Source organism: Hydra vulgaris, chromosome 05, assembly GCF_038396675.1.
Source record: "Hydra vulgaris chromosome 05, alternate assembly HydraT2T_AEP".
NCBI classification, from domain to species: domain Eukaryota; kingdom Metazoa; phylum Cnidaria; class Hydrozoa; order Anthoathecata; family Hydridae; genus Hydra; species Hydra vulgaris.
In genome coordinates, this window is record NC_088924.1 from 24,295,001 (window position 1) to 24,315,000 (window position 20,000).

The 20,000-nt window shown below is 25.2% G+C and overlaps 2 protein-coding genes across 2 annotated transcripts in view; both read right to left on the reverse strand.

Annotated features, from left to right (window-relative positions):
* The window catches only part of LOC136080706 (uncharacterized), a 172,441-nt gene that overhangs the window by 40,792 nt on the left and 111,649 nt on the right, over nt 1–20,000 (reverse strand). Inside the window, exons 6-11 of the mRNA XM_065797696.1 lie at nt 12,700–12,880; nt 9,832–11,016; nt 4,945–5,028; nt 3,236–3,478; nt 2,806–3,103; nt 1,660–1,887 (exon numbers count right to left, since the gene is read on the reverse strand). Coding sequence (XP_065653768.1) covers nt 1,660–1,887; nt 2,806–3,103; nt 3,236–3,478; nt 4,945–5,028; nt 9,832–11,016; nt 12,700–12,880 — 2,219 coding nt within the window. The remainder of the gene's footprint in view (nt 1–1,659; nt 1,888–2,805; nt 3,104–3,235; nt 3,479–4,944; nt 5,029–9,831; nt 11,017–12,699; nt 12,881–20,000) is intronic.
* Nucleotides 17,770–20,000, reverse strand: part of LOC136079914 (uncharacterized) — a 2,598-nt gene continuing 367 nt past the window's right edge. Inside the window, exons 1-4 of the mRNA XM_065796586.1 lie at nt 19,645–20,000; nt 19,137–19,581; nt 17,982–18,989; nt 17,770–17,897 (exon numbers count right to left, since the gene is read on the reverse strand). The exon at nt 19,645–20,000 is cut by the window's right edge and continues 367 nt beyond it. Of these exons, the coding sequence (XP_065652658.1) occupies nt 17,770–17,897; nt 17,982–18,989; nt 19,137–19,581; nt 19,645–20,000 (1,937 nt within the window). The remainder of the gene's footprint in view (nt 17,898–17,981; nt 18,990–19,136; nt 19,582–19,644) is intronic.

Sequence of the window (20,000 nt, forward strand, 5' to 3'; positions counted from 1 at the left end):
CATAATCGAAATCTTTAACACATTTTGTTATTTGATAGTTGGTACTTTAACTGTCAATCAGTAAAAAAAAAATTTTTGATCATTTGTATAGTTTTTGTTTGGTGTATGTTGAAAAATAGAAAATCAAAACAAGCATTTTTGTCATATCTCACTTTTTTATTTCCAGAAAGGAAAAAACGCATAGCAAGCTCACAAAAAGTTATGTGTTGTTTATGGTGATGAAGCTTTAAAAGAACAGCAGTGTCAAAATTGGTTTGCCAAAATCAAGGCAATAATCGATTTAGATAGTCACAGCACAACACATGAGATTGCAAAGAAGTATCATGTATTACATAAATGTATTGAAAACTGTTTAAAACAACTTTGACATGTACAAAAAATCGATAAATGGGTTCCTCATGAACTGAAAGAAAATCATTTAACTCAACGTATTAAAATCTACAAATTGTTAAAGAAACGTATTGAAAATAGTTCATTTTTAAAACGATTGATAACTGATGATGAAAATTGGTTGTTTACAACAATGTCAATCGGAAAAGATTGTGGAGCAAACAACATCAAAAGCTGATATTCATCAAGAGAATGTTTTATTATCAGTTTGGTGGGATTACAAAGAAATTGTCTACTTTGAACTTTTACCACCCAACCGAGCAATCAATTCAGATGTCTACATTGAACAGCTAACAAAACTAAATAATGCAGTTGAAGAAAAGCGGCCCGAATCGACAAATCGAAAAGGTGTTGTATTCCATCATGACAATGCAAGACCACACACATCTTTGGTCACGTGGCAAATATTATTGGAGCTGTTTTGCCAGATCCAACATATAGTCCTGACCTTGCACCATCCGAATACTTTTTATTTCGATCTTTGCAAAACCTTTGAATGGTAAAAATTTCAATAATGATGATGACGTCAAATCATACCTGGTTCAGTTTTTGGCCGATAATAACTAGAAGTTTTATGAACGTGGAATTATGATAATGCCTGAAAGATAGCAAAAGGTCATTGCTCAAAATGGGCAATACCTTACCGAATGAAGTTATTTTGTTTCATAAAAAAATTGACTTTTATTTTTTTTAAAAATCTGCAATTACTTAGTTGCCAACCCAATACAGTTAAATATCAATAAATAAGTTTTTTTGACCCTTATATTTTAAACAAATTTTATAAATTAAAAAAAAAATCTAAAACAAATAAACATGTGTTCATTTGTTTAGACCTTGATAAAATTATGCTTATATATTTTAAAAACAAATACAAACATAAAGTTATATTGCTATATCATTTAAAAACCATATTTTTTGGCTTAGCTTTTATGTTATGTTATCTAAATATAAAATAAAGTTAAGCTAAAACTGACAAAAAAAAGTATAAAAAAAAATCTACTTGTATTAAAATTTTAATAGAACGTTGAAAAAAAAAGACAATATTTTGAAATTAATCAAAATTTTTGAAAAAATTAAACGAACTTTAATTAGTTGTTTACTAATTTTTTCATCATAGTGTTTTGGTGTAAATGTTTTTCATCATAGTGTTTTGGTGAAAATGTTTTTTATCATAGTGTTTTGGTGAAAATGTTAGTCATATGCCTTGTATAAAATATCTATTAATAATAAATTAAAAAATAAGATAAAATAGTATATATAAATTCATACTTCTTGTAAACCAGACAATTCCTGTTGCTTTTGTTGTTTTAATGTATCTTCAACAACCATACCAAATAATTCATTAACAGATGACGAAGTGACATTATACTGATTTGCAAAATTTTTGTTTATATTATTGCTAACTGCTTGAACAAGATTAGCAATACTTTGCGTATCATTAACATTAATATTAGTTATCAAGCTTTTGAAATTCAATGGTTTATTATTTGGGTACACCTGTATAGGTAAACAAACATTTAAAAAAATATTAACTTATTTTGTAAATAAAAACATGTTTTGAAAGGTTTTATTTATATTCACATAAAAATGTTTCTTATATATTTTTTTGAAGTTCTATTTAAAAAAAAACTATGACATTACACAGCATTTTTTGATAATATTGGTTTAGCATTTAAAAGATTTATGTTGGACTTATTTATTCAGTATAAAAACAAAATTTTAATTAAAAAACAACCAAAAACAAAAATAACAATTTTTAATGAAAATAAATTTGACTTGTTGAACAAAGAAAATATTGTTTTAAATATTTTTTTATTTTTTTATTTAGTATTTTTCATCAATCCTTTCCTTTCTTTATATTTCATTCAATTCATTTGACTATAACTTATTTTGCTTTATATATATCAAATTGGTTCATTTAAAATTTATATTTATTTCATTTTAATGATGCTAATTTAAGATTACAAAAAATCATAGTTTACTTCTTTTATATTATATATATATGTTGTTTATGTACATAAGTGTAAATGTTTGTCATATATAATATATGACAAACATTTACACATATGTACATAAAATAATATGAAAGGAATTTTTAAGATTTACTGATTTTAACTTTTTTTCTTAACAAAGAAGTTGTTATAAATACATACCAATCTTTTTATTAGTTTTTATTTTTCCATATTACTATCTTTTTCTATTATTATTTCAATTCTCTTTAACATATTTTATTTAAAAGAAATGAAACTGGTTGCTTAAAATTCTTTTAGTTTAAGGATGTTGTTTGAAAAGCAAACTAAACTCGAAAGTTTCTATATTGAGTTTTACATATATGTTCTGATACTACTCATTATTTTAAGATCCCCATTATTACCCTGTTTTAGCATAAGTTTATGAAAGTTCATAAATGCCAACCTTAATATATAGATTATATTCTGTGTATGCTTGGTACTTTCCAATCACTTTTATAATGATTCTGATTTTGAAATCATTGTTCTCATCACCTGGACCCATCACAAAGTTTATTAAACTTGGTTGGTCAGTAGTACCAGCATTTAATATGGGATAATCTATTGAGGTTACACTACTAAGTTTTATTTGCTGCAACTGACCATTATCATAATAAAAGGCGTAGCTAAGCAATCCATCAGAATCTCTCCACCCATCACAAATAAGTACAAACTTTGTTTCGAGGGCAACTCCTTCTGCTGGGCTGTTAAAAATATGAAGCCTTTTTTTTTAGTTTTAATATATGTATAACAAACAAATTATTAAAAAAAAAAAAAAAAAACTTACCTTAAACTTTAACTTAACAAAATGAAATTCATATAAAAATTCTACTTACTTGATAATGCAGTATCCTGGAGTAGGCTGAGAACAAGTTGACTTTTTAAACTTTAATTTAACTTTTTTGACAGAATTTGCATAACCAACCATCAAAGTAAATGTGTAGTTTTTTGATTCAAGAAGAATATCTTTATTAATTACAAGACTAGGAATTAAAAATCCTGTAGAAGTAGCATTTTGAACAGAAAGTTCTGCTGGAAAATATCCTGTTTCATCTTCTACAGTCCAATTAGCCTCTAATCTAAAAATCAAAACTTTTCATATATTCAGTAATAATGTAACTTTATGTCAATTTGTTTCACCCTATTAAGCGCTTATTCTTTATATAAATTAGAAAAAAACTTGTTCATAACTTATTATTGTATATATTATTTGTTCTATTGTTATTTTTCATAAAAAGAGTGTTTAATTTCGACATTTTTAATTTCTTTTCAAAAGAGGTATTTTGTATAACTTCATTATTGTTTCTTTGTTTGTAATTTACATTTCAAAATTACAAATGTGTTTAATAGCATATTTGCATTTAAATTAACAAATTTTTTGACATTAAAAAAATGACATCATAAAAAAGTATGGGAAAAGAAGAGACATCTTAATGCAAACAAATGCACATTTAATTAAAAAAATTAACATATAACTCATAAAATTATTGGAAAAAAACTATTTGATCACTAAACTCAATGTTTTACTTCCAAAGTTTTTAAAAAAATACTTATTTTTTAAAACTTTATTTAAAAATATTTATTTGTAAATAATATTTTTGCTTACACATAATTTGTAGTTTAATTTAAAACTTTTACAATTTGTGTATGTTAATTGTATAATTAGATATAATTGTGTTACTAGTAACTAAATAATTAGGTATTATTACATTTTAGAAATTCCTTGGTCATCAAGTCTTTATTGTAATTTGTGAAGTCAGTGCAAATAATGAAATGCTGTAAATTTTGTGATGTAAATTAATTATTTGATAAAATATATAATTAGATATAATTATATATTATTATACATAACTAGTAAGTATATAATCAACATAAAAACATAAAAGCATAAAAACAAAGAAACCTTTTGGAAATTCCTTGGTATACAACATATATCTGGTTTATATATGTTTACAGCCCTTATTATAATTTGTGTAACCAGTGTGAATGATAAAATATTGTAAATTTTGGTGTAATTTTATTATTTAAAAAAATTCTTTTCAAGTACTTTTAAATCAACTTAAAATAGATTTACAAAATTATTAATAAATAATTTTTGAAATTTTGTTTTAAAAATAAAAACTAAATTAAAACTAAAACTAAAATAGAGGTAATAAATTTGCACAACAAGAGTATATTGATGTATATACATTATAAATTGATACTTAAGAAATATACATTAATAAACATACAATATCCATTGATACATATACAGTATACATTGATACACATACAGTATATACTGATACCTTGAGATGTTTGCAGTATATATTAATACATAAGCATTACACATTGATACATATACAGTATACATTGATAAACATGCAGTGTATATTGATACATATAAGGTATACATTGACATGTATGTAGTATAGATAAAATAAACATTTCACATTGATAAATAAACAGCATACATTGATAAGTAATACATTAATGCATAAACAATATACATTGATAACCATACACTAAACATTGCAATTTATGATAAATATAAAAGCATGTGTACCTTCGATAGCCACAATCTTCACAGTCAAATGAATATACCATGCGTTCTTTAAAGTTCAGTTTAGTATTGCAGTTAGATAAGCACCTAATTAATTAACATTAAGTTATACTTCTATTTTTTAAATTTAGACAGCATATATTAAACTAAATAAATGTTTTTAAAAAATCATTAATGTCATAAAAATAAAAGCTAAAATAGAGAAGTACAAAAAAAAAAATGAAAAAAATATTTAATGTTTTAAAAAATTCAAAAGCATAGAGTAGTGATAATAGTGTTTTCAGCAATAAGCCATCCAATGAAAATCTTCCCCATTTTGATCGTAGAACTAACATTATTCTCAACAACATAGTATTTGCCACTCAGGATACTCTAATGGAAATCTCATCACTTGATATATCCAAATCACCTGATGTAGGCAATGCCAGTCCTTGCGTTTTATGCGCTTGTTTAATGTTTACTTCATTTACTCTCATCTTTCAAAACCCATTTGACAATAGTGAAGTTCCAAGTTCATGGTCCAAAACAAATGTAATGTCTTTATTTAAGAAGGGGTCCAGAATTAACCCATCAAACTACAGACCAATATCCCAAATATTCATAAAAAAATGCAAACTTTTTAGCTATTAAAATAGTAAGGTAATAAAATTGAATTATTATGAACAGATTACTTTGTTTATATTTCAAAATGCATTGTAAATAGCAACTATAATAGATTATTGTTTTGGTATTAACCCTGTTTGTTTCTCAAACACTAAAGTTCATAAGTTCAATATCTAAGTGGAACATATGCTGAACTTATTATGACCGGTACAATTACCAATATGCTGAACTACTGGTTAGTGACCTCTCAAAATATAAACAGATAATTCACATAAAATGACACAGATAATGCTTATAAGATCAAAAAAGAAGTATTTATAACTGAGAAAACTGACTCTCATGACATCATTTTTAAAAGTTAGTTTTAAAAGAAGAAATTTTAAAACTTTTGAAAAACGTAAATTCAAATCTTCCACTTAAAAAAGGAAATCTCTAAGAATTTAAACTGACAACAATTTGTACAGCAGTTTTCATAAACTTTTAATTCCTTATTTCAAGTCATCAAATTTTACTACATATTGCCCTTTAGAACTTTTTATTGCAAGGGTTATTTAAACAAGCTTTTTGTTGCTGTGAAAAAATCAAGCAGGTTTTTTTTTGTTCTTGTTTTTTTTGTGGGTAGGGGGTTGTGTTATTATATTTTAATTTTATGCTTGTTATTAACTTAAAAACATTTTAGACCATGAAATTCTTTTTTAAATTTGAGGCTCCAGTTTTAGTAAAATAGTATTTAAAAGAACAAAAAGCTAAGCCAGGGTCAATTGGAAACTGGCAGAAAAGCCATATAAATAAGAAGAAGAAAAAGATTACAAGAAAAATATCTAATACAAAAATTATAACAACTGATCATTATTATATCAATGAAACCGACAAAAAGACCTTAGTGAGTATCATAAGAAAACGATTTTGCTTTCATTATGAAGATTTTAAAACAGTTTGAGTAAAGAATGTTAGAAGTTTTTCATTTCAAAAAGACTTCATTTGAAAGAAAATAAGTTATCAAACATAAACCAATGAAGTTGCGGTGTTAAATATATATGCCCCTGTGTCTGGTAAAAAGCTCCCACCAGATCCGACATTAACCGTTGTTTATGGTGGCTCAGGTTACAACAAAATACAATAACAAATATCTTATACTGTTTATGTTAACTCTTGATCTCCAGTATTCTACTTTAAGAGATAAAGTATTCTGCACTTTTGCATAAATGCTTTATTTATTTACAATTTTTAATTTTATATTTTCGTATCAAAAAATATTATCATAAAAAACATTAGTATATACTAATGTTTTTTATGATATTATTTTTTGATATTGATATTGATTTTGATATTGCTATATAGCAATATCATAATAAAATCAAGTATTGAAAAACTTTTTTTTTTCCAACTTTATGCTAGGTGATGTTATTTCATTTTAAAGTTTACGTATTTAAATCAATTTAAATTAAAGTTTCACTTTATTAAAAATTAATAAATTTTGGAATTTCATATTGTTTATTTATCTTTCTTGACTTTTTTTAAATCAAAATTTAAAAGGAACAATTATCAGAACCACTGATGTACTGTATCAACTTGTCTCTCTTGGTGTTACATTACAAAAAATTTTCATTTTACCGGTATAACTTTTTTTGTTTTTTTGTTTAAATCAAATCAAATCAAAATAGCTCAAGAAAATAAGGATACAGTAGGTAAAATAAAGAGAATAAAATATCTTTGGAATATTTATAAATACAATAAAATACAATAACAAATATCTTACACTGTTTATGTTAACTCCTGATCTCCAGTATTCTACTTTGAGTATTGTTTTAAGTAAAATAATAGTGTTAAAATAAAGTAATGTTTCAAAATTCTTATCTAATCATGTATGCATTGTAATGTATGTAATAATTTAATATGAAAATTCTACGTAATGTAATGTAACATCATTAAGAGAAACAAAAATTAACACAGTACACAGTGGTTCTGATAATTGTACATTTTAAAATTTGGGTTAAAGAAAGTCTAGAATAAAAAAATGGAACATGGTCAGGTAGAAAACTCCATAATTAATTTATTTTTAATTAATTAGGTGAAACTTTATTTTAAGTTAATTTAAATATATAAACTCTAAAATGAAATAACATTACCTAGCATCAAGTTAAAAAAAAAAATTGTTTTTCTTTATTTGATTTCATAATATTAAAACATTAATATTTTTTTAAATTATACTTTTTTGTACAAAAATATAAAACAAATTATTATAAATAAAGCATTTATACAAAAGTGGAGATATTTATAATATGTACAATAAAATAGAAAACATAAATTTTTTATGCTATTAACTTTTTATCTCCAATAATGTATCAGTTAAACACAATGAAATTCAGCACTCTTTAATTGTTAATTACGCAAAAACTACTCAACAGATTTTTGTAATTTTTTGGACACAATGAAGCTTATTGACACAATGAAGTTACTTTTCCCGAGGCAGCTATCCATTTTTTCTTAAAATCCTTTTTATTTGTAGTTAATTACTTGCTTTTCAATAAGATTCATTTTTATAATTGACCAATAACATTCAATAACTCACAGCTCAGGACAAGGATTTGCTTCCTTAGATACAAATTTGACACCATTTTGTTCATAACATTCTAGAGACTTCTTAGAGAAGTGAATTGTAGCCAAATTAGGTCAAAAATATGTGTTTAAAAAGGTATTTCTTTAAGCATTTTTTTATATATAAATCTGGGTTCAAAGATTTATGACTAATGTATGGTGTACTTTTTGAACCACAGGAGCAGATTACTTACCATATAAGGAACTTGGGAGCAAATTTTTGAGCTTGAATATACTTGAATTTTTTGACAACTTATCTACCTTTTGACTGATAAAAATATTGCTGCCTTGGCTATTATAAAAAATCATTTTTGCAATGGTTTTTTTCATTTTAATATGCACAAGTTTTCTCGGTTTAAAAGTTTATATAGATTTAATTTCTCCATCAATAGATTGCTTTAGAGTTTTCCTTTTATGATATGCTTTATATTCTTAAGATTTAAGTGTTTTTCCTATAAAAGCTTGGTTGCATTTCAATTTTCTCGCAAGATCTCTCTGCAACTGACATGGATTTGCCTTTATGGAGTGAATGATTGAATTTGCTTTATATTTATCTTTAAATTTATCTTTGATCTGTTCATATTGCCGCAAAATAAATCCAAATATAAAGCAAATAAAAGCAATTTAAAATTATAAAGCAATTTAAAATTAAAGCAATTTAAAATAAGCAATTTAAATAAATTTAAATTAAGCAATTTAAATTAAGCAATTAAAATAAAGCAATTTAAAATTAAAGCAAAATAAATGAATGATTTTGCTTAATATTAATCTTTATAAATATCTTTTGTCTGTTTATATCGCTGCAAAATAAACCTAACTGATAATCAAGAAACACAGGTCAATTTCGAAACGTCAACTTGTGACAATGAAGAATTTTGAAGAAAATTTCTAAAAAATTTTTTTCATTTTAATATTTACTTATTTATTTTAATCTTATAGTAATGATAACCAATACTTATTACCATTACAACCAAACAACAACACATTAGCTTCAGCATGCAAAAAAATTAAAAAAATTTAAATTTAATTTAAAAGGTGCTGAATTTGATCAAGTTCAATTGATATTTTGAGTGTTATGTATATGAAAATGATACAGTAAATATCTTATGTATGTACGCATGTATGCAATGTACGTAATATAATACAAATATAATGTTAATAAAATAGTTTTTATTTCTCAAAATAATACTTTCTTTATAATTTTTTTTTTTATTTGCTTCTTTTTTATATACTACTTTTTGTTTGCTTTTTAGTTTTAACAACTTTTTTTAAATAGCGAAAAAAAGAAAAAAATTTTAAAATTTTTTTGTTTGTTTGCTACTAATGTGTTTTAACAACTTTTTTTAAATAGCGAAAAAAAGAAAAAAATTTTAAAATTTTTTTGTTTGTTTGCTACTAATGTGTTTTAACAACTTTTTTTAAATAGCGAAAAAAAGAAAAAAATTTTAAAATTTTTTTGTTTGTTTGCTACTAATGTGTTTTAACAACTTTTTTTAAATAGCGAAAAAAAGAAAAAAATTTTAAAATTTTTTTGTTTGTTTGCTACTAATGTGTTTTAACAACTTTTTTAAATAGCGAAAAAAAGAAAAATATTTTAAAATTTTTTTGTTTGTTTGCTACTAATGTGTTTTAACAAGAATTAAAATTTTAGTTTATAAACAAAGAGAAAAAATTAGCAATAAAACATACTTTATTGTAACAGTTGGAAAACTTCCCGAAATCAGAACTTCTTGAACAAAACAGCTTGTCTTGTAGCAATCGTTTGAATATACATCTTTTCCTGCATACTTTGTTCCACAAACTTCAATATGATAACTAATTTCTTCTAAAAACTGTTGTGTACTGAAAACTATTTCTGATAAGGTTGAAGGAATATCTACCCAGGACTCATTAAAACAAGTATCACTTGAGAATGTGAAATTTGAAAGTGTAAAGTTCTGCATAGCAACTTCAGCGTCAGAAAAATTCGAAGCAATTCTGCATCTCCATCTAAAAGTTATATTTTGAGTCCCAACTGTCGGATCATCAGGATCATAACTAGACATTGCACTTACTTTAAAGTTTTGATAAAAACTTTCATTTCCAACTTTTTTTTTGTATGCAACAGATACAAATAAACCTTTATCAATATCTATATACAGTGGTAAAAATATAACATTTAAGTGTGCAGTATAAACAGCTGAAGCATTACCGTAATTACATTGCAACGATAATATGTAAACACCATAATCGAGTGAGTTTTTGGCTATAGAATAGGTAACCTTTTGCTGAGAAAAAATGCCTTTTTGTTGAGTTACTTTGGATTTAGAACCAGAACTAGCAAGTTTCCATTCAAAAGTAAATGTTTCATTTTTACAAAATAAACTAACACTTTCAACAAAAGCTGTTAAATCTCTTCTAACACTTTTAATGATGGTCATCGGATTGTAAACAGTTCCATAAAAAAATTTAATTTCAGGCATGGAACAATTTGTTACCTGAACCTGAATAAATATAGGACTAAGGGTCTGTATATAATTGCTGCAAGTAACAGAAATAGTGTAATTGTTGATACTTGTATACATATACTGCGCTTGAAATGAAACTGGTCTCGAGTTTAAAGTCTGATTGTTAACAGTAAAATTACCATCTCCCCAATCAATTAAATATATCATATTTGAACCAGTCTCTTGATAGATGCCTAATGTTATATTTTTGCTTATAGATAACTGAACATAGCCACCAAGAGAATCAGGGGGTGTTTTAATGACTTTTAAAGGGGACAGAAAGCAAAAAACTGTTATGTTTGTAGAACTAGTGAATAAGGCAGAAGTGGTATTTCCAGCATTTTCATATATATCAGCTGTGATTGTGAACTGTTGACACACAGAATAACTAAAAAAAAATCAAAATCTTAAAAAAAAAAATTAGCTATGTCTATGTTGACATACAGAGTTGTTAAAGGAAATCAAGGAATTATAACAATTATAAAAATTAGGTTATTAACAGGTAACCTATCAACTTAATTTAACATTAAAAGTACAATTTTAAATTTATTTTTACAAGTGCCAGCTATAGTAAACTAAATTCTGCTTTGAAAATTATTTATAATTAAAATATTCTGATCATTCAGGTAACAGATAGATTTACTATTCAACATAACATAACATAAACTATTTTAACAAAAACATTCTTTTTTAATTTTTTGCGCTATTCATAATCGATACTTTTCCAAAGATTTTTTTTCACTATTCTTAAGTTTATTTTTCAAAACAATGTCAAAACTCCTGTCAACCACCCTGGGTTTTTGAAAATAATTAAATCTAAACGAACATTTGAGCATTAACAATCAGATTAAAAATAATACTTTCTGAATTTATTTAAATATTATTTAGATTTTGCACTTTAAAAGCTTTTCATAACTTATTTCTTGCAAATTGTAAAGTTTTTATCACCTCCCCTTTTTTTCTCTTTTCACAAAAACTTGACCAACTCCCTATTCCCTATAACATTATATATAAAAGTCCTAACCCTTTCCTTCCCCGTGGATACAAAAATATCCACAGGGAAGCAAAGTAATGTTTTATTAAATGAAGATTTATAAGTAAAAAAAAATTATACTACCAAAGGATTTGAATAAAAATGAAAATTATGAAAAATCAATTTTTGAATACTATTGAAGCATATAACTAAGCTGTCAACTTATCATATATATTTTATCTTTTTTTAGGTATCGGATATGTAATAATGAAATGAATAATAATAGTAAAACAAACTATTACAGTAAACTCTGGGCTTTAGCTATTATGAGATCATCAAATATTTGATAATGAACTTGAACTCCTTTTTTTTTAATTTTTCATAAGTTTTTTATATTTTTTTTTTGATTTTTCATAAGTATATTTTTATATTTAGGTACTATACTAAATAAAGGTTTGTATAATGAAAAAAAATTATGAAATATTCCACATACTAAAAAAATAGCAAAATATTAAATGTAAAATAATATCAGTAATATTTGTACATCAGATTTTTACATAAAATTGCCCTTAAATAAGAAAATACAGAGCTTTAATTAAAACAAAAATAATAAAAAATAATAAAAAATTTAAAATTATATTAGTAATATTTGTGCAACAATTGTGAACAAATGAAGAAATCATGAAATTCGGGTATGGGTAAACAGTTTTTACATTACTTATAGCTGTATTTACAAAAGCATATAAGTATTTCTTTGCAAAAATATTAGCTATTAAAAGTCCTTTTTTATAAAGAAATATGATACCAACTAAAATGCTCACTTCAATATTAAAAAGCTTCAGAGTTTGAACAATTGCTATTAGCTTGATTTTTTCATTACAAGAAATCTGGTCTTGTACTAACATTATTATTTAAAGTTGATAACTTAAGCTTTATTTATATTGTTTTAGTTGTTTTTAGTATTTTTCTACATTTATTTCAGTTTCTAATTCTTTCAAGGTGGAACAACAGCAACTGTTTCTGCTATTTCTTCTTGATAAATTAAAAAAGATTTAAGTTATGTAAAAAAGATACAACAAATAAACATAAAATAATTACCTATGAATGGTAGTGTAAATATAACCTTTTGCAGTAGAAGTGTTGATATTTTTTATATTTGTAACAGTTGTCCCATCACCAAAATTAAGTATCAATTGTACATTGTTGCAATAGAATATGCTTATAGTTGTGTTGTATGGTTCATACTGTTGTTGATTCTTCTCAGCATTTATTTCAACACCTTTTTAAAAAATAATTTAAACTTTTTTATTATTTTTTCAAAATTATAAATATTAGACAACAACTGACAAAAATTTGTGATTGAAAAATTTTATAAACAAATAGCTATAAAAAATTTTAGACGTAAAGTTTTGCAAAAAAATGAAACATTACATGAAAAACTATGTTTACACAGAAGGGTGTCCCAAGAAAACATTTTAAAAAAAAATGAAATGTGCGCCATCTGGAACTTGTTTACTAGGTCTATTATGACCAAATACACCAGAGCTTTAAAATTTAACAAAGTATATATACTCAGTATAAAATTGGTTTTTATAAAAGTATTTGAATTTTTCCTTTCCTTAAGATAAAACCTATAATTATAAGGAAAATCTCTTACTTTTAAATATCTGTTGTAATAAAAGATATTTCATAATAAATTTTATGTTACGTATGTTAAAAAATCATGGTCAAACTTGTTAAAAAAAATAACAAGCTCTTTAAATATATTTAATCTGGGTTTTAATTATATTTTTATTTAACTTTTTCTGTGGTTTTCAGCAACCAACAAAACACTCTGCTTCATATCTTCATTTCGATAATCTCTTATGTGAAAAAATCATCTTTTAATAATTCTTTATCTTTTTTTTCTAGAGTAAATCTTGATAAATTAATTTCATCTAAGGCAATACAAGGTTTATCACAGAAAGCAGAAACCATGCCAGCCTGGTGATTGACACTGTTTTACTATACTCTATATATATGTATAAGATTATTATTTTACATATATTTAGTTGTTTTACATGTAGCCAAGTTTTAAATAGCGCAAATTTTTTTATTTATTTTTGAGACACCCTAATACACAGTCTGTCCATTTGGTATCCAACATTTACTTTTTTATCTAAGGATTATACAACTGCATTTTTTCATTACACAGCCTTTTAACATTTTCTTTTTGTTATAACATAAATTTCATTCAGATGATGATACTTTTCTTGTTTCACTCCAGAGCCCAAAAAAAGTAAATTTTTATTTCATGAAAAAACCTCATTTTTGATGGCAAAATACTGTTTTTAGCATAACACTTTTAATTCTTAATTTATAAAATACTATGTTATAAAACAAATTTAAAATAATCTATAACTTCATATAATTGACTTCATTATTTACCTTGGAATAACTTCTACACATTAGATACACTTTAAAAATTTTTATTTAAGAGACAAACACGACATATTTAAAAATATAAAGTTTAATTTCAATTTAAAAATAGATTTAATCAGCTCAACAACATTAAACAAAATAAAACAAGTTTTATTTCCAAATATAAATGCTAGTCTTTAAAGGTAAGTTGAAATTTCTTGAGCAAATTGAAAAGTATCCAACAAAAGTATCCAACAAACCAGGTAAAAATCAGGTTGCTATAAAATTAATACATAGTTAAAAGTGATCACCAGTAGCAAAAGACCTACAAAGAATTAAAATCTTAATATGGAGATAATTGCCTAATATTAAAAACTGCATGCAAAAAGTATAAGAATGAAGAATATAAGGGCTTTAAAAAAAGCATAAACAAAAATAATTTTTGATATAACTTATCTACATTGCAGGTGTACAGATGTATTGGGTTTTTATTAAAATATAAAGTATTAAAGTTGCTGTTTGATGGCTCTTCTGGTACATTATGCATATTTTTTTTTTTGACACATAAAAAACTTTAACCTTGGAATTAAATGTTATAAAAAATAAGTTTGAGACATTATACCCAAATGTTAAACTTCATAGAATCCTATCTCGATTATCCTTGATGATATTTTATTGAGCTTGTGAAAACTAATAATACTAGTGGCAATATAGAGGAGACTGGGGCTAGTTGCAACAAAATTTTAAAAACTGCATTATTTCGTATGACCTTGATTTTTTTTAATTTTTATCAGAAATATAAAAAAGATTTTAGTGACTTGTTAAACCAACGTTGATAAATAAAATATAAATATTAGTTGTTCCGCAGTAGTAAAACAAAAGCAAAAAATAAAATATTGCAACTTACCCTGTACCAGGGCAAGTTGCAACAGTGAATGGGGTAAGTATCAACATAATACCTTAAAAGAATAAGCCTCGCAGAGTTCAAAGAAAAATTATAAGTTAATCTGTAATTTCTATTTGGCAACAAAACTTTTATAATTACGTTAAAAAAAGTAGCATTTTCATTAAGCTGCAATACTTTTGTTATACAAGACTTCACATAACTTGACTCGTTTATTAAACTGATAATTGAATTCAAAGACTGAAAAAACTAAAAAAAAGGATAATTATTTAAACTAATCTATTATTCAACTCCTAAGTGTTTTTTAAAAAAAGTATTCTCTCAATAAACAATAAATTTGTTCAAAAAATGCAAGAAAAGTTTATTAGGATATTTAAGTTTTGTTTCAAGAATATAAAAACACAATATCACTTATTGAAAAAAATTAAAATGTGAAATATTGTTAAATAAAATTTTATGAAAACAAACAAAAACCAACTTAGATAACAATAAAAAAAGTATTTCCTTGCAACAAACTTTTATTTAAAAATAAACAATTGTTAAAGAAACTAAAGAACTAACTGCATTTCAATTCAACAATTAGATTTCTTAAATGTTGTTTTTTTTTTTATGTAGAAATATTTGCAGGTTTTTGTTTTCTAGAACTTATTTTTTCTTTAAAAAACATCCATTACTATAGAAATAACTAAAAAAAGTGATATATGAATAAAACCCTCAGTTAATTTATTATCCAACTTATCCTGTAGGCATCATGATCACTGTAATCAATATATATAATTATTTATCATAATGACTATATATACATATAATTATCATATTATATATTGAGCAACTTAATAGTATTAATGCTCATTAGTGCATGTTTGCACGAAACTCGTGGCAGCCATTAACCCGATATAATAGCAAGAAAGAGTCTCTTGGCTCTTTTTATATGAGAAAATTTAAACAACATGCAAATATCTAACTCAAGTATGTTTTAAGATATGGAAAAAGTAAAGTTTCTTTTAGGTTTACAGTTTTACTTTTTAAATTTTCTACAAATAAGTTGAGTTCACTTAAAGAAAAGGGGTATATAATATGTATATATATTTTAATACAGTAAACTATAAATATAACTATAAAATTGTTTTCTTTTGCATTTTAAATATCAAAAATTTTAAAAACAATGCAAGTTGATGATTTGAATTTGTTGTAAGTATAGTTTGAATGGGTAGAGAAAAATACTTAACTGCAAATAGAAAATATATCTGATTTTTTTAATTAAATATGTATATATTTATTGGTCTTTTTTGTTACATTTTGTTTGTAAATAAATAAAATTTTCTCTTTATTTTAATTTTAAGTTATGTTTATAAAGAAATTTTGTTGAAAAGTTATACATTTAGTTATACATTAAACACCATCAGCAGAAGATGCAAATTATTAAAATGATTTTAGAGCTGCTGTGACAGTGCTTATGATTCTTTGTCAAAATATTATTGTATTTTCAGTTAAAAAACTTAAAAATAAATTTTTCACTGTTCATATGTTCTTTATCAATGTGTCCTTATCTGTTCAAGAAAACATGTTTTTAATTAAAAGGACCAAATTTTTAATGCTTTTATAACTTTACCTTTATTATCTCATGATGGTAGAGTTCATTACCATGTTAAACTGCAAATATTATGTATTACAAACATTTTAAATTTTGTTGTTACTTTATTTCTTTAGTTCTACTTTGATGCTATACCAACTGTCATAAGTTTACTTTGTCTACTGGTAAAATATGGCTTAAACTTTATTTATTTAAAATTTACTATGTTAATCATTAGCTAATAGTTTAAAAAGAAATTAGTTTGTTGCAATCAAGGTAGAAATAATTTCATTTTTTAATCAAATTATAAAATTTGTTTGCACCAATAGCCATTATGTTTTTGTTATTTTGTATAATAGCCAATTGTCTTTGCAATAAATGTCTTTTCTTACAGATTTTGACTATTTTTAACAGTGCTCTAGAAAAAAACATCAGGAACAAGTAAATTGGTTTGTAGTGTTACTACATATTGTTTTTACTTCTTTTATCATTTCCTTTTTTTCATTTTAGGTATCTCTTACATGCTTTTTCAACATATTGCAGAAAAAATATATGACGCATATCTCATAAGGCATGAGATATAACAGGAGGTGTTAGGGCAAATGTTTCTTCCTCCTTTTTTTAATAGGGAGTGTGGATTCTGTAGAAAGTAAAATATAAGGAGATGGAGTAGTGGGAAAAAAAATATACTGGTTCCATAATTATTTTTGCAGTTGGTTAATCTAACAATTGTTAATTGATGATCCAAATTTAGTTAAATTTTTTTGTTTATACTTTTCTTTATATATTTTGTTTTGTTATTATGTATAAATATATAATAATTGTAAATAATAAAATGTTTTTTTGTTTAATAATGTTGAGTTTTAAAAAATATTTTTGTTCTTTTATATAAATAAAAATTTATTTTGCTTTGTTTGTATGTAAATTTTGTTGAAAAGATATATTTTATTATGTTTTCTTAACAATTTATGCTTTTTTCAATTGTTAAAAAATCATATATTTTCTTTCTTTTTCTAATAAATAAAGTTTTGCTAATTGTAAGTCAATATGTACAGGGTTACCACTATTAAAACTGAGGCTAAAAATAAGGACTTTAAGGAGAATTAAGGATATATTTTCCCAATTTATAAGGAGATTTGGTCGCGAACGCCAACTTTTTCAAGGAAAAAATAAGGAGAATTAAGGAGAAAATGATTACTTTATAAACAGAATCTTTCTTTTTTCAATAAACATTAAATATAAATAAATAAACTATTATAAATATAATATACTATACACATATAGAACATTATTACAAAAGTTCATTTTTCTTTTTAACAAGGTTTTTTTTTTTAACATAAAGCTTTTCAAGAGACTCTTGTTTTTCAAAGGCAGCTCTTTTTAATGCATTGGATTTTGATATGTCAGCTTTAATGTCATCTAAATACAAAGAGAATCATTAAATAATGACATTTCATTTAGTATTATATGAACTAAAAATTTATTCATATTCAAGGCACAAACCTAAAGCTATCCTTTTTTCAGCACGGAATCCAATTTCATCAGACGACTTCTTTAAATTTTCAATCATAGATAATGCCTGTCGAATTTCTGTATTGACTATTTCAATATCCTCAATTACTTTTTGTTTTGCTTCGATTTTCTCTGCTTTTTCTGCAGACAGGGCTTTTGATCGTTGATCATCAAAATACCTCTTTCTTGCCTGTTTGCAGCTATACAACAAATCTTTAGTTATTTCAACTTCATGTGCCATGAGCCCATAAAACGTGAGGTAATCTTGGATAGAACGTAAAGAGATGATGGTGTCTGTGGACATATTGTCATCAATCAGACTTTTATTGCTGCTGAACCCTCGTTCAACTTGAGCTTGTCCGTGCGATAAAATGAGGACTATTTTAAAAATTTGCTGAAGATTTGTATACAGCTTTAAATCAGTGTATTTCCACAAAAAGTAGTCCAAACGATCTTTATCTTTATCAAAAGTCAAAAATAATTCTTTGTTATCAACAACGACGATTTTACAAAACCTGGAATATTCGCTCTTAGCTAAATCACCAACAGAAGCTCTAATTTTCTTGTAAGTAACAAGTTTCATCAACAGTTTTTCAAAAAAATATTCACATTTTTCTGGGAATTCAACCATAAATGATGGGGAAATACACATCAGACAGCGAGCAACCAGAGAAGACAAAGGGCTCTTCTCAATGATATGAGTACACATTGAGACAAGGAAATCGCATACTTCACTCTTGAACTTGTCAATTTGAACTTCAGTAATCTTTCCTTTACTCTTGAGTTGCAGGAGATCATACTTCAATGAAAAGCCAACATCAATCTTGCTGGTTAAAAGCCGGTTTGCACAATTAGATAAATCTATTTTTAATAAAGACGTTGTAGTTTTGGCATTTGCAAGAACATCTAATCGAATGAACTTTGCATAAAAATTGCGTAGTAGTTCTTCAAGTGTCACCACCAGAAAAGGAGTCATTGGCTTATCAGTTTGAAAAGAAACTAAAAGAAAAAAAATAGCAATATTGAAAATAACATTTTGCATTTTTTCCTGAAATTTGAAAATAATAAGAAAATAGTTTATTTCTTAAAATATATTAAAGAGCATAAACAGCAGAACAATTGCATCAGGAATATAACAAGGAATACCAAGGAATGCATTTAGATTGGCACTAATTTCTTCAAAAAACTTCAACTTTAAAGGAACCAAAACTTCATTTGCTCGAGCACTTAAATGTTCAAAACTGGTGTTTTGCCCTGATGTACCATATCCAGGTTGCTTACTCTTTGGTAAGGACTTCCAGTAATCAACAACTAAGACTACTTTTGACCAAACCTGTATTGCTTTCTTGGCAACACTTTGGTTCTCAGCCCACCGAGTGCTACAAAACATGTAAGGAAAATCTGAACTTGTTGCTCCAGCTATTCGTTCATAATCACTTGCTCTTGATGGACTTTCATGAAATATTTGGTAAATTGAAGACAATAACTTCTTTATGTTCCAGCCAGTAGCTTTGGCACCAGTTTGTAAAGCTCCATTTATAGTATGCAAACCACAGGTACCAATGTCAATGAGCGTACTTAATTCATTGGCCTAACGTTCTTCATTGAGCATTGTCAAAAACCGTTTATTAACATTAGGGCCATCTATAGATACCTGGAGCATTTTTTCATCATTCAAACCAATCATGCAGGATTTAAACATATTTAGAATATCTGGGGCTGCAGCTTTTCCCATAAATTCTGAAGTATAATATCTAGTACAAACGGTATTACTCTCTTCATTCCAATATCGCACATGTAAGTCCATTTGACCTTTCTTTACAACTTTATTGTAAGACTCATCAAAAAGACATACAAAGTTATCCAGCTTGTTAAGATCTCCTAATAGAATTTTTTTTAAATATGGGGCAAGACCGTGAGTTACTATATAGCCAGATTTTGTTCGACCACAGGAAAAGTTGTTGGCAATTTTGCTATCTGGAAACATTGATGCAAATTGTTTAGACTTAT